We start from the raw sequence: 15,002 nt of genomic DNA, 5'->3' as shown, positions 1-15,002 counted from the left end.
TATTCTAAGGTAAGGAATCTATCACTAACGTGTCTCTTCCAGATACTTTATATCTGGGATTATTACATATTAGCATTAGGGTGTATACTAGTAGGAAGGCTGCAACACTCTCATACAAGAGAGCAAATAATTAGTATTAAGAGGTAGGCAAAATGAGTACAAAAGTAAATGCATCCACCCATACTAAACTGGGTTTGTTCTATGAAATTCTTACAGCAGGAACTATGGACGTCTGTCTTTGCCGCCACTAAAGCCTCATTGCTCGTGGGGGGGGGGGGGAGCAGGACCACAGCCTCCAGCATTCCCTGTGGCTTCCGCGCCACCAACAGCATTACCAGGAGGTGCACATAAGCAGTCCGGGGTTCACGCAGCACAGGACGCCCGTCTTTTGCTGCAACTACAGCCTTATTGCTCGTGGGGGGAGCAGGACCATTGCCCCAGCATTCCCTGCAGCTTCCAAGCCGCCAACAGCGTTGCCAGAGTGCAAGGTCTCTTGGATCTTTGATTCAACATAAAGGCCAAGGTATCGTTAGTCTCATCTTTTATTTGTTTTTTTAAACATATTTTTGTAGTTTATGGAGAAGACACAATAATCAAGTGAAGTAGGCCCCTGCTCAGTGGACCTTGGGAGCTGGTACTGTATTGATGGGCACTGGTCTGGCCCTCTTGTCTTTCGCCAAGAACAATCAATCCTAAGCCCATTAAGCTGGTTAAAAGAAAAACGACAGCTGGAGGTAAAGGGGGTAACAACACAGTGAACATCGACTCGTTTCTAACCAGGGTGGCCAGCATTATCTCAAAGGAGACAGCCCTGACAGAAAGGAGGCTTTCCCTGGAGATAGAGAAGGGAGATGGGGTATCCCCAATTTTGACATCAGTACTAAGGATCAGTCACGCAGGTTGAAGTGGGAGAAGGTGGTGCCGGAAAGGTTCTTTGATAACTTCCATGTGGAGAATGCAGATGAGGTTTCAGCATTTATGGACACCAATGCGCAGGATGGAGCTGTTCTAGATGCCTAAAATATTAACAAACCAGATAGCCAACAATGTAATCGTTCCGTGCAGGGGCAAGGGCCCCAAGGTCAAGAGGTGGTTTGATGGCATTTGTTCTACTACCCATAGGAAGTTTCTGTTGGCACTTTAACAAATCCCGAGAGATGAGAGTGAGGTTAGGGCCTGCAGGAGGACTTACAAGCATGCAACTCAAGAGAGGAAGAAATCTATCAGGGAAAAGACCTGGGAGGATCTTGGACATACAAGTACACTCTCAGATAGTAAGAAGTTTTGGGCGGTGGTTAACAGCCCGTTTTTCACTGACTCAGTAAATGTTAGTACAAATTGTACTATAGCCCCAGAACGCTGGGTTCAGCATTTTGGGGGTATGTACAGTGGTGACGATCTGGAAGGGAGGGAGCTACAATGGGACCCTAGAATAGCTATACCACCACTTCACTTTAACGTAGACGAGGTCCATAAAGCTATTCTTGCTACATCTGGGGGAAAGGCACCAGGCCTGGATGGCGTACCAGCTGACCTGTATAAGGTAGACCCTCAAGTATGAGCTACAATACTGGCATAGGTTTTAAGTGCGGTTGGCACATGCAGATTTCCTCCCTCGTGGGCCTGGGCTAATTATCCATATTTTTAAAAATGGCGCAAGGGGCGATCCTGCCTGTTACAGACATATTTCACACTTGGATTCAGCCACCAAAATCATAGGGAAGGTGATTCTAAATAGTTTATCATCATGGCTAGATTTTTTTTATGTTATTAGTGACTTACAGTATGGTTTTAAGCACGGCAGAGGGACACTTGACCAATGTGTTAATTTGAACTTGGTGGTCGGAAAGTATACAATAGCCAAGAGGGGTACCCTGCACATGGGATTGATGAATTTAACATCGGCATTCAGCCGTGTAAATAGATCTAAATTGTGGCAGATTCTGGGGTAGCTGGGTATGGAGCCGGATCTGGTGTCCTTTTTACATTCCGCCCATAACAATACTACTGCGGTGGTCAGGTATATGGAGGATGGTAGTATGAAAGACCCTTGGGATGTTAAGCAGGAGGGTACAGCAGGGGTGCATTTTGGCCCATCTGCTGTTGACACTGTACATCAATAACTTAGGCGACCTCCTCTAAAGACATGCCAAGAGCAGGGGTTAAACTGATCCTTGCACTACTGTATGCATATGATGCAGTGCTGTTTGCCAGGACCGCTGTAAGCCTTCAAAATCTTTTAAATTATTTTATTGATTTTATGGACTCACTTGATTTAGCCACCAACTTTGCAAAATCACATACCATGACAACAGGCAGTAAAGAACAAGTTACTTACCTTCAGTAATGATATATCTGTAAGAAACATAGATAAGTTATAGATTCCTTACCTTGTGAATTATCCTCAGGCGTCGGACTGGATCCAGAGAATTTGTTAGTCAGCAGTACCTCTGCGCATCGAGAGGTGGCGTTGGTCGGCTCCACGTTAGTCGTTGGCGTCGTGATGACGTTGCGACAGCTACTTAGACACCGACCTCATGTCAGTTCTTTTACACGACATTCCACGCCAGAAGCGCAGAGCCATGCAACACACTGACCACAGGTGCACAAGACTAGGGCCCTAAAAAAGGATTCCCTGACCCTAGAAGTCAGTTCGCAGAACGGGGAGTATGGGTAGGGAGGTAAGGAATCTATAACTAATCTATGTCTCTTACAGATATATCGTTACCTAAGGTAAGTAACTTGTTCATCTGAAAGAGAAAATTAGTTATAGATTCCTTACCTTGTGAATAGATACCCCAGCAATACCAACCCCGGAGGTGGGTCTGCGAACCAAGTTCACACCAGAAAGTCCTGGAGAACAGAACAGCCAAAAAAGCGGTCTCTCCGGACTTGGCTGTCCAGGCAGTAGTGTTTTGTGCAGAGATGCCCAGGTTGCTGCCTGACAAATGTCATTGAGGGGGACTCCCCGTCCCAAAGCAGTGGTAGCTGCTGTTGCCCTGGTGGAATGGGTGCTCCTTCTTCGCCAAAGAGTAGTAAGCTTTGATGCACAAAACGACCCACCTGGAGATGGCCTGTTTGTGCACGGCCCAACCTTTTTTGGTGCCCACGTAGCCAATAAAGAGCTTGTCATCCACCCGGAATTGTTTGGTGCGATCCAAATAAAAGGAAAGCGCACCTTTTGGATCCAGGCGGTGGAGCCTCTCTTCCTCCTTAGAAGGATGCGGAGGCGGACAAAAGGTGGGCAAAGTGATGGTTTGACCAATGTGGAAAGAAGTAACAACCTGGTTCTGAGGACGACCTTCTCCGGATGAACAGCCAGAAAAGGAGGCTTTGAAGAAAGAACTTGGAGCTCCCTCACCCTGCGAGCAGAGGTGATGGCAACCAGAAAGGCAGTCTTTAAAGTAAGAAGTCTGAGAGGACAGTTATGAAGTGGCTCAAAGGGAGAGCACATAAGGAAAGTAAGAACCAAGTTCAAGTCACACTGAGGCATTATGGAGGGAACAGGAGGAAAAAGATAAGTAATGCCCTTAAGGAAGCAATTTACAACAGGGGACTTGAAAAGAGTAGGCTGATCAGGAAGCCTAAGAAAGGCTGAAATAGCTGAGAGGTAGCCCTTCAGAGGGCCCAGAGCAGAGCCCTGGTAGCGAAAAGACAGGAGAAACAAGAGAACCTCAGAAAGAGGAGCAGAAAGGGGATCCACAGCCTTTGCTGCACACCATGCCACAAATTTGTTCCATCTGCAGGTGTATACCGTCTTTGTGATATTATCTTGGCAGCCAGGTGTCCCTCCACTGACTTCGGGAGGAAGGTTGAAGGCTGTCAACTGTCGCCGCTCAATCTCCACCCAAGGAGCAGAATTGGTGCCGGAGGAAGCGGCACTGGTGGAGGCGTTATGAGGTCAACCAGCGCCGATCCTGATCCAGGCCTGGATCCAAGGGGAGCCTGCGGCGTAAGGACCGGAGCCACCGGCAGCGAAGACCCAGGCCCCCTGACCGAGCCCGAAGGCGCGCCGGCGGGGTCGGCCCGTCTAAAGATGGCATGCATCGCTTCATAGAAACTTACGAAGCTGGGCAGGGGTCGCTCCGGCTCCCGGAAAAGGAGGGAAGCTCGGAGTCGACCCTTCGGGCTCCGCACACGGAGCCGCGGGACTGGCACCGGCCGCGTGCCTCATCGGATCGGCCGACTGACGAGGAGAAGTCGAAGAGCGACGATGCTTCTTCGACTTCTTCTTATGCTTCAACTTACCCGACCCCAAGTGCGAAGGCTTTGATGATTTGGATCCGGAATGGTTGTGGCTCCGCGACCGGTCCCTCGACCTCCCTCTCGACCGGGACTTCCAACGGCGCGGAGCGGACTGTCCGTGTTCAAGCAGCTTTCGGGACCGCTCCCACAAAGCCTTCGGCGTCAACAGCTGACAGTTGGAGCACAACTTGAGGTCGTGGTCACGCTCCAGGCAAAAGAGGCACACGTGGTGCGGATCCGTTACTGACATCAATCGGTTACAGGAACCACAGGCCTTAAAACCGGGCATCCCTCGTTCACCTGTTCGGAGTCTGAGACTCGAAACCAGACATCGACAAAAGTCGATAAAAACGTAGTCACAAAAATGACTGAGGTACCGCTCTTCCCGGATCCGCGCTGGCTGGCGCAGAAAAAGAGAGAACTGACGTCAGCGGGCGAAGGCGGAGTCTAAGTAGCTGCCGCAACGTCATCCCGGCGACCACGACGACTGATGTGGAGCCTACCAACGCCACCTTCCGACGCGCAGAGGTACTGCTGACGAAAAAAAAATCCGGATACAGTCTGACGCCTGGGGGTAATTCTAAGGTAAGGAATCTATAACTAACGTGTTTCTTTCAGATTGAGTAATTCTGAAGCCTCTTGATAGAAATCACACAACACAAATAGCACAAACAAAGACACCTGTTAGACCTTGGCTTCTGAATTGAAAAGAGCCAGCTACTATTATGACTGTTCTGGCTACTGGGAGGGTATGAACTCACCTTGGTAAAATATCGTCCCTCCCCTTGCCCCAAAATACTGAACTCAATTTTCAATTATAAGCATGCAATCCCCCTAATCTATATCATGCAATAGTTTCTGCCAAGTGAAAGTACAAATGACAATACCTGACTGTGTTGGTTTAAAAGATGATCTTGAGATGATAACTGATTCAAAAGGCCAGAGACTCTGTTTTCTTTTTCTGCAAGAAGCGTGTTTACATCTTCTAGTTTTTGTTGAACAAGTAGAATTTCTGCCTTGGCGTTTTTCAACTCAATCACCAACTATAGAAATGTAAACAACTATAACATTAACAAAGCTTTTATGAATGACAAGACGAGTCGCTATATAGCAGGACATACGACCAACCGATTACATGTACCCTTTTAAAGAAAGGGTCAACACCATGTAACTTAATCCCTGACACAGCAGGAAAATTTTTGAATAAAGCCATAAGCTTGATATGTAACCACAACACTTTTGCTATACAGTCAAAACAATAATCTTCAACATGACGTCCTTATAATGGAGCCGTTAAGCAAGCAGAGGTGTTGATCTATGGGTGTCTATTGAAATGAACATGCTAAATGGAATGCCAATATGGTTAGGCATATTCAATCATGCCACAGAAGAATTAAGTTACTTACTTTCGACAATACCAGATTCTCCAACCAGATTACTCACCTTTTAATTTCTGCCAAAAATCAGACTGGATCCAGTAACCTTTCCCAACAACTGCTCTTGAAAGTTGTTAAGTAGTGCCATCAGATTCTGTATGGCCTTGTCCGAACGCTGGAAGTCATGATGCAGACTTATAGATTTCACTTATGCATGCTCACTTGAGTTTACAATAAAGCTTTCAGCAACCTTAGATGCTAAGTGTCCGTAACAGATTGAAAACCGTAACACTATGCAGAATGTAACATAGAACCTTATTAATACTTAGAAGTGCACCCCGCAGAAAGGAAGGGAGGGCGGATAAGGTGAGGAATCGGTAGTTAGATGGAGAATCCACCAGAAAGAGCTTTAACAAAGTTTAGTGACTTTTTCTTCAAAAGGATACTTCTTAATGCAGATGTCTCACCATTTGAGGAAATACAAAAGCAGAACCTCCAATGGAGGTCTCGTGGAGTTATTTCACATCAGGAAGTCTTGCATGACCAAAAAGACAAAATGGCCCTCAATGTGGACCTAGAAGTCAAAGTAGCAATGCCTATTGAAGAACGCCTAGGTAGCTGTCTGGCAGACGCCCCTACGTTTTGGGGGCATATTTAAGTGGGACGCAATTGTGCCTAATCTTGCTTGCTGTTTGGCAGTCCTTTGGTTCCCGCACTTGTCACAACAGGCTTTCCTCCAATATGTGTTGTGCAACCAGGAGGCTCTGTTCCCTGCCTACCCAGTATGGGTTACATATAGCAATACCACTGCTCCTTTTCATAAGGAGTAACACATAAGAGAGATTCCATTCCCTGATTGACTTACCTCAGAAAATGATGCGTAAGTGTGATGGGCTACTTTGAGTATTTGATACCGCAAGCTACGACAAGCTTACATGGGCTTTATTCTCTTCTTTTTTTGGGGGGGGGGTTGGTGTTTCTGTGACATGAAAATGTTATAATTTTCTCATACACTATAGCATGCAATCTTTATTAGGCTTTTATTAGAGGTTACCTGGAGAGAACTGTTCATTTGTTCATTTGATCTGTTTCATTCGTTATTTTGTGAGGTTCTTAACTAACTATACATGATCCCTATCGTTTTTATACGGAGGATTGATACTTTATCTTTACTTAAGGAAGAAAATTATTGAAAGGATTGGTAAAGATTTGCATTGCTCTCTACTGGCACCAAGGTGATGGTCACAGCAAGTTGTTAATTTTGGTATACTTGCACATTTATCATATCTTTAATTCTTAATTATTCTGCCATTGTAATCTACAGTTCAACTGTCAAACGAAAGGTATATGTGTCAATGAATCTCCCACTGACTTCATACTCTATTACAGTGATTTTTCTTTGACTTTGCGATGTTAGTTTTTTATTGTCTAGGATCCATTGAAATTATTTGGGACTCTCCAACCTTGTATATTACATGAGGAACAAGTTACTTACCTTCATTAACGATATATCTGTATGAGACATATGAACACGTTACTTACCTTCGGTAACGATGTATCTGTAAGAAACATTAGTTACGTTAGAATCCTCACCTTAGAATATCCCCAGGCGTCAGGCTGGATCCGGAAAGATTTTGTGTCAGCAATACCCTTTGCGCGTTGCTAGGCGTCGTCTGCGGCTCCGCGTCCGTCAGAGTAATTAGAAGCCGCCCTCGCGCGCTGACGTCAGTTCTTGTACATAGCTTTCCGCGCCAGGAACGCAGAGCCATGCAAGAGATTGACACTCTAAAAGTCTAGGGCCCTGAAAAGGATAACCTTAACCCTAGATGTCGGTTCGCAGAACGGGGAGGATGGGTGGGTCGGTGAGGAAATGAACTAACTAATGTTTCTTACAGATATATCGTTACTGAAGGTAAGTAACTTGTTCATCTGAAAGAAACACGTTAGTTAGATTACTCACCTTAGAATAGATACCCCAGCAATACCAACCGCGGTTGTGGGTCTGCGAACCAAGATCACACCAGAAAGTCCTGGAGAACAGAACGGCCAAAGAAGCCGTCCCTCCGGACTTGGCTGTCCAGGCAATAATGCTTGGCAAACGTGTGCAGCGAGGCCCACGTTGCTGCCTGACAGATGTCCTGCAAGGGGACTCCCCGGCCCAGGGCAGTGGTCGCCGCTGTGGCCCGGGTGAAATGGGCCCTCAGCTCCACAGGAGGATCCTTTTTAGCCAAGGAGTAACAAGCCTTTATACACAATACGACTCACCACGAGATGGTTCGCTTGTGTACAGCCCGCCCCTTCTTAGCGCCCACGTAGCCCACAAAGAGTTGGTCATCCACCCGGAAATGTTTGGTGCGGTCCAAATAAAGGGATAGTGCCCGTTTTGGGTCCAGACGGTGGAGCCTCTCTTCCTACTTGGAAGGATGCGGAGGCGGAAAGAAGGTGGGCAACGTGACAGACTGCCCGATGTGAAAGGTAGTCACCACTTTAGGAAGAAAGGAAGGACGAGTCCGGAGGACAACCTTGTCTGGATGGACAGAAAGAAAAGGATGCTGAGAAGAGAGAGCCTGGAGCTCACTCACCCGTCTAGCCGAGGTGATGGCAACCAGGAAAGCAGTCTTAAGAGTCAGAAGACGAAGGGGACAATTATGAAGAGGCTCAAAGGGAGCGCACATCAGATATGTCAAGACCAGGTTCAAATCCCACTGAGGCATTACGAAAGGGACAGGAGGAAACATGTGAGTAATGCGTTTGAAGAAGCGAGAAACAACAGGGGATTTGAAAAGAGAAGGTTGATCAGAAAGCCGTAAGAAAGCAGAAATAGCTGAAAGATAACCTTTAAGAGTGCAATGTAACAGTCTGGCCAATGTGAAAGGCAGTAACCACCTTAGGAAGAAAAGAAGGACGAGTCCTTAGAACAACCTTGTCCGGATGGACAGAGAGAAAAGGAGGTGTAGAAGAAAGAGCCTGGAGCTCACTCACTCTTCTGGCAGAGGTGATGGCAACCAGGAAAGCAGTCTTGAAAGTCAGAAGAGGACTGTTATGGAGAGGCTCAAAAGGAGCGCACATCAGATAGGTTAACACCAGATTCAAATCCCACCGAGGCATTACGAAGGGGACAGGAGGAAACATGTGAGTAATGCCTTTTAAGAATCTAGCCACAACAGGGGACTTGAAAAGAGAAGGCTGATCAGGAAGCCGTAAGAAGGCAGAAACAGATGAAAAATATCCCTTGATGGTGCCCAGAGCAGAGCCCTGCTGGGCCATGGTAGAAAGAAAGAGGAGAACCTCAGAAAGAGGGGCGGAAAGGGGCTCCACAGCCTTTGCTGTGCACCATGCCACAAATTTGTTCCACCTGCAGGCGTATACCGATTTTGTGGAGGGACACCTGGCTGCCAGAATCACATCGCAGACTTCAGGAGGCAAGTCAAATGGCATCAACTGTCGCCTCTCAATCTCCATGCATGGAGGTGGAGACTGAACAGGTTCAGGTGGAGGACCGTCCCCTGCTGCTGCGATAGAAGGTCCTCCTGAAGAAGCAGTCGTATCGGGGGGTCGATCGACAGACTGAGTAGCTCGGGATACCAGTACCTTCGTGCCCAATCCGGAGCCACCAAGATGACTTGGGCCCGGTCGCGCCTGATCTTCTTCAGCACTCTGGGCAGAAGTGGTATAGGCGGAAAGGCGTACAACAGACCGCAACTCCACTCGCGGCGAAAGGCGTCCCAGAGCGAGTGCCGCCTTGGAAACTCCAACGCGCAGAACTGCTGACATTGCACGTTCTCTTCGGTGGCGAATAGATCTAACCAAGGCTCTCCCCACTGACGAAAGAGGCCTTGCGCCATGGCCGAGTTGAGATGCCATTCGTGATCCATCATGAACCGGCGGCTGAGTTTGTCTGCTCTGGCGTTCAGAGAGCCCGCCAGATGTTGAACCACCAGGGTGATGCCCTGATGTTCCACCCATGTCCAGAGACGCAGAGCCTCCTGACAAAGGGTCCACGACCCCACCCCGCCCTGTTTGTTGCAATACCACATTGTGGTGGTGTTGTCCGTGAACACCTGCACCACACTTCCCCGGACAACGGGAAGGAATGCCTTCAGTGCAAGTCGGATCGCTCTCAGCTCCAAAAGGTTGATATGGAGCCGAGACTCCGCCGGAGACCAGAGTCCTCTGATCTCCGCCTCCCCCATGTGGCCCCCCCATCCCAGGGGGGATGCGTCCGTCACTACTACGTGCTTCGGTTGGGGTAGGGAGAGGGATCTGCCGCTGACCCAATCGCGGTCCGTGAGCCACCACTGCAACTGCTTTGCGGTGCCCTCCGAGATCAAGACATGGACAGGTTGCCCCGATGCTGGGCCCACTGAAACTTCAGGTCCCACTGCAGAGCCCGCATTCGCCAACTGGCGTGATGCACTAACAGGATGCAGGAGGCCATCAGACCCAGAAGCCGCAGCACCAACCTGACTGAAACCCGGGATAGAGGCTGAAAGATGGGAATCAGAGCCTGAATATCCCGGACCCGCTGGTCCGGAGGATAAGCCCGGAACTGCGCCGAGTCCAGAACCGCCCGATAAAGAGTAGCGTTTGGGAGGGACTCAGATGCGACTTCGGCACATTGATGGAGAACCCCAGCAAATGCAGGAGGTCGGCCGTAGTCTGGAGGTGGGAGACGACTTGCTGGGGCGAGTCTGCCTTCAACAGCCAGTCGTCAAGATAGGGGAAGACTGGAACCCCTGATCTGCGCAGATGAGCTGCGACCACCGCCATCACTTTCGAGAACACCCGAGGGGCACTGGTGAGGCCAAAGGGGAGCACAGTAAACTGAAAATGCTCTTGGCCCACCGTGAACCGCAGGTAACGCCGGTGGGCCGGCAGGACGGGGATGTGGAAATATGCGTCCTGCAAGTCCAACGCTACCATCCAGTCTCCGGGGGTCTAGGGCAGCTAGAACCTGAGCCAAAGTTAACATCTTGAACCTTTCCTTCCGGCATTGACGTTCCGGAGGTCCAAGATAGGGCGTAGGCCCCCTTTGCCCTTCTTGGGAACCAGAAAGTAGTGGGAATAACAACCACGACCTACTTCTGGGCTCGGAACGCGCTCGACGGCCCCCTTGGCCAAGAGGGCCGAAACTTCCTCGTGGAGAAGATTCAAATGATCCCCCGAGATACGGTGGTGCTGCGGTGGCATGGCTGGAGGGGTCGTCTCGAAGGGGAGGGAGTAGCCCCTTCGGACGATTTGCAGCACCCACCTGTCCGATGTGATGGACCGCCAGTGGAGCAGGTGATGGCGAACTCTGCCGCCCACTGGCGTGGAATGGGCCTGAAAGCTCGGACTAGGAAGGCTTTGAGGCGGATGCTGCCGGGGTGGATGTGGGCTGACCTCGTCGTCCTCCAGAACCGCCTCGGCGGAAACCACGTCCGCGACCGCGCGCAGGTTGGTTCTGCGGCTGGTGGCTAGGCGCACGTGAGGAGGCACCCCTTCCTTGGCCACGAAAGGGGCGAAAGGCGGAAGTTTGCGACCGCGGGGCCGAGGGGCCCAAGGACTTGGCCGTAGCCCGGGAGTCCTTAAAGCGATTCAGCACACTGTCCGCTTTCTCGCCAAAAAGGCGAGTGCCATCAAAGGGCATGTCCATGAGAGTGCTCTGGACATCGCCCGAAAATGACGTGGACCGAAGCCAGGCGTGACGTCTAAGCGCCACTGTGGTAGAAATTGCCCTACCCAGCGAGTCCGTAGTGTCAAGCCCACATCGGATAGCATGTCGCGCTGCATCCCTCCCATCGGCCAGAGCCTGGGTAAGTCGTGTCTGGACCTCCTCCGGACACAGGGGCAGCACGTCCTCCACCGCATCCCACAGAGAGTTGGAATAACGGTCCAATAGACAGGCGGTGTTCAAAGACCGCAGGCCCAAACTAAGGGAGAAGAACAGCTTCTTGCCAAACTGTTCCAGTCTCTTGGAATCCCGGTCCAGCGGAGCAGTCGGGAAGGAGGATTGGGAGGTAGAGGCCTGGATAACCAGGCTCTCGGGGTAGGGTGTTGGGACAGAAAACTGGGGTCGCCCGGAGCAGGGCGGTGGCGCCTGGCGACGTTCCTGTCCACAGGAGGAACTGTGGAGGGCTTGGACCAGGTGCCCTGCAGAACGTCAATGAGGGCCTCATTGAATTGCAGCAGAGGCTCAGTGGAGCTTGCTGCAGACTGAAGCACCTCAGTAAGGACGTTAGTCCTCACAGCCACGGCAGGCAGCTCGAGCCCAAGGGCTGCGGCCGCCTTGCGCAGCACCACAGAGAAAGCAGCGCCCTCCTCCGAAGCCACAGTCGGAGGAGAGACGAATCCAGTGTCCGGAGAGGTATCCAGGCCACTGGCCTCCCCCAGTTCATCTGCCCAGTCCTGTGACATTTGAGCCTGAAGGGCCATAGGATCCTCGGATCCCTCCCAGTTGTCCCCATCATCCGATTCCTGGTATACAGGAGGAAGGAGCGGAGCCGGGCGATACACATAATGTGTCTCCAGCGGCGCCGAACACGGCGTCCATCGACGCCGTATCGGCGCCGGGCCCGGAGTGGGGATGAACCGGGGCTCGACGTCGAGCGGAGTCGGCGTCGGCGTCGGGGGTGGTATCGGTGTCGACGCCGGCAGAGGAGGCGTTACGAGGTCGACCGGCGTCGGCGGGGACTCGGGAATGGGTCCCTCGGGCGCTTGTAGCGTCGAGGCCGGAGCCGTCAACGGCACCGGGGCCGGAGCCGCCGGCAGGCAAGGCAGCCCAGTCGGGTCCGCGGGGCCCGAAGGCGCGCCAGCGGGCGTCGACGGCGGAGCCAGGCTCCTCATGGCCGAGAGGAAGGCACTGACTTCCGCCGGCGTCGCGTCAGTCCCAGGGACCGGTGGGTATGGGGACTTGCGCGGCGCCTGCGGCTCCGCCGGAGCCGCGGGGTTGGAACCAGCCTGACCCTCGGCCGAGTCGCGCGACCGGCGAGGGGAGTCCGAAGAGCGGTGTCGCCTCTTGGACTTCTTGGAATGCTTCGACTTACCCGAAGACTTGGATGCCGACGACCGATGGTGACGTCGGCTGCGGCTCCGCGACCGATCCTTGGACCTCCTCCTGGACCGGGATCGAGAGGCGCGAGGAGCCTAGTGGTGAATCTCGAGAAGCTTACGGGACCGCTCCCGTCTAGCCTTCGAGGTCAGGGCCTTGCAGTCCGAGCACGACTCCGCGTCGTGGTCGAGGCCCAAGCAGTAAAGGCACCGGCGGTGATGGTCCGTAACTAACATCAAGCGGTTGCAGTCAGCACAGGCTTTAAAACCAGGCATCCTACCGGCACCGGAGTCGAGACAAGATCAAAAAGGATCAAAAAAGACTAAAAGGGGTAGCTCTCCCGGATCTGCGCTTACTGGCGCGGAAAAAAGAAGAACTGACGTCAGCGCGCGAGGGCGGCGTCTAAGTACTCCGACGACGGACGCGGAGCCGCAGACGACGCCTAGCGACGCGCAAGGGGTATTGCTGACGAAAAACTTCCGGATCCAGTCTGACGCCTGGGGATATTCTAAGGTGAGGAATCTAACTAACGTGTTTCTTTCAGATTGGACTGATACAAGGTGCCCACTAGAACTAGTGGACAGCATATATCAGGCCACCTTCTCAAAACGATATATCTGGTAGAGACGATTCTAGCTGCAGATTCCTTCACGTAGAATTATCCCTAGGCGTGAGACTAGACCCGGAAAATGTTTTTGCCCAGCATCACTGTGCGCCGGGGGGTGGCATCACGCGACTCCGCCCAGGCGTCGTCCGCGTACGTGACGTCAGCGAGGTCACATAAGTCCCACCCCGGTGCGCCTTCGTCAGTTTTCTTCGGAGAACTTTTCAGCGCTACAAAGCGGAGCCAACAGACAAAACTGTGAGACTATAGGAACCGTGTGCGAAAAAGCAGAAAAAGGAATGGTGAGGAACACCACCATAAAGAGCAGTGCCCGGAACTGCAGTATCCAAAGGCAGGGAAAGAATAAAGAACAGAGCAGCACCCTGCCAGTACAGCGCCCCCCCCCCCCCCCCCCCCCCGAGACAAAAATGTAAAAATGTCACGATAACATGCAACAGGACTACACCCCAACCAAAGACAAGGAAGGGGAACCAGTCGGGGACACACAGGGAACGACAAAACTCCAAGACACCCCGACCACAGACTTTGACAATCCCCATCAAGAAGAACGGCAGAGGCACAGCCCAAAGACCCCAACCTCAAGGATCGCAGAGAGCCAGAAGTACCAACAAACCTATCCTCCCATGTGACAACGGGGAGGAAAATGGGACAGCCTGACAGAAAGTGGGAAAGAATGTACTCATAGAAGACACAGCCACCCACAGGGAAGCGAAAAGACCAAATCACAAGCCCTCGCAGAACGGGGAGGAAGGGCGGGCCGTGAAGGAATCTTGGCTAGAATCGTCTCTACCAGATACATCGTTACCGAAGGTAAGTAACTCGTACATCTAATAGAGACTACTAGCCACAGATTCCTTCACGTAGAATAGATACACTAGCCATACCCTAGGAGAAGGAGGGTTTGCAAGAGGACCCCACCAACCTGGCCACAACAGCGGGCCACACGGGGGCCAAGTCCGAAAACAGAACGAGGAGCCCCGTGCCCCAGGCAAAGGGAAACGCCCGCCAGCAGGAGGCCACCAACCCCAAGGGGGCGTGGGGGTGCGATAAAAGAAGAAGATAGCCTGTCCTCACTCAGCAGAGGAACCAAGGCAAGGCGCAGAGGCCGAACACCCCACGCCATGGGAGGCAACAAAGCCTCCGCCCAAGGCAAGGAAAGGGGCACCGAAGGAGAAGAGCAACCTAGAGACTCCAAGGAGAAGAGGCAGAGCAAAGGCAATCCCAGACAGGACGGCGCCGGCAGCAAGAAGCAGGCGGAAGCCGAAAAGGGGAACTCAAGGTCACCCAGGAAGAATCGTCCAGCGCCCCGCAGGGACAAACTGCGCCCGCAAAAGGTTCCGGAAGTCAGGGACTATCCCCCCCCCCCACAGGAAGAAGAGGTAGAACCGAGTGCAAGGCCCACAGGAAGCAGCGGAGAAGGCAGAATGACAGTCTCATTAAAGCCACAAGAAGGCACAATATTGCAGAAAGAAAAAGAGTGTGGCACTGGCAAGCTCCGCCAGACGCCAGGGACACCACAGAACGAAACACTCAAAGGAAAAAGGCGAAGAAGGTTGCATCCGTAAGATACCATAACGCCACGAAGAGCAGAAGCCTTCAGGCGATCACAACTCATACCAGGGCTATGCAACAGCCAACCCTGCCCCACATAGGGCATGTCATATCCCAAGACATGGGAACCTCTTAGGAAGAAACTTCGGCAGCAGAGGACAACAAAAAAGACCTG

General features: G+C 51.7%; 1 protein-coding gene across 2 annotated transcripts in view; it reads right to left on the bottom strand.

Moving 5' to 3' along the window:
• CENPE (centromere protein E) overlaps positions 1-15,002 on the bottom strand; it is a 1,911,253-nt gene that overhangs the window by 611,802 nt on the left and 1,284,449 nt on the right. For both annotated transcript variants that reach the window (XM_085641421.1, XM_085641422.1), the window contains one exon: positions 5,133-5,288. In XM_085641421.1, the coding sequence (XP_085497547.1) occupies positions 5,133-5,288 (156 nt within the window). The remainder of the gene's footprint in view (positions 1-5,132; positions 5,289-15,002) is intronic.

The sequence above is a fragment of the Triturus cristatus genome, chromosome 2_2 (genome assembly GCF_964204655.1).
Source record: "Triturus cristatus chromosome 2_2, aTriCri1.1, whole genome shotgun sequence".
In the NCBI taxonomy this organism is placed as follows: Eukaryota; Metazoa; Chordata; class Amphibia; order Caudata; family Salamandridae; genus Triturus; species Triturus cristatus.
Note: the sequence above shows the minus strand (reverse complement) of the source record. Positions and strands in the feature narration are given on the sequence as shown.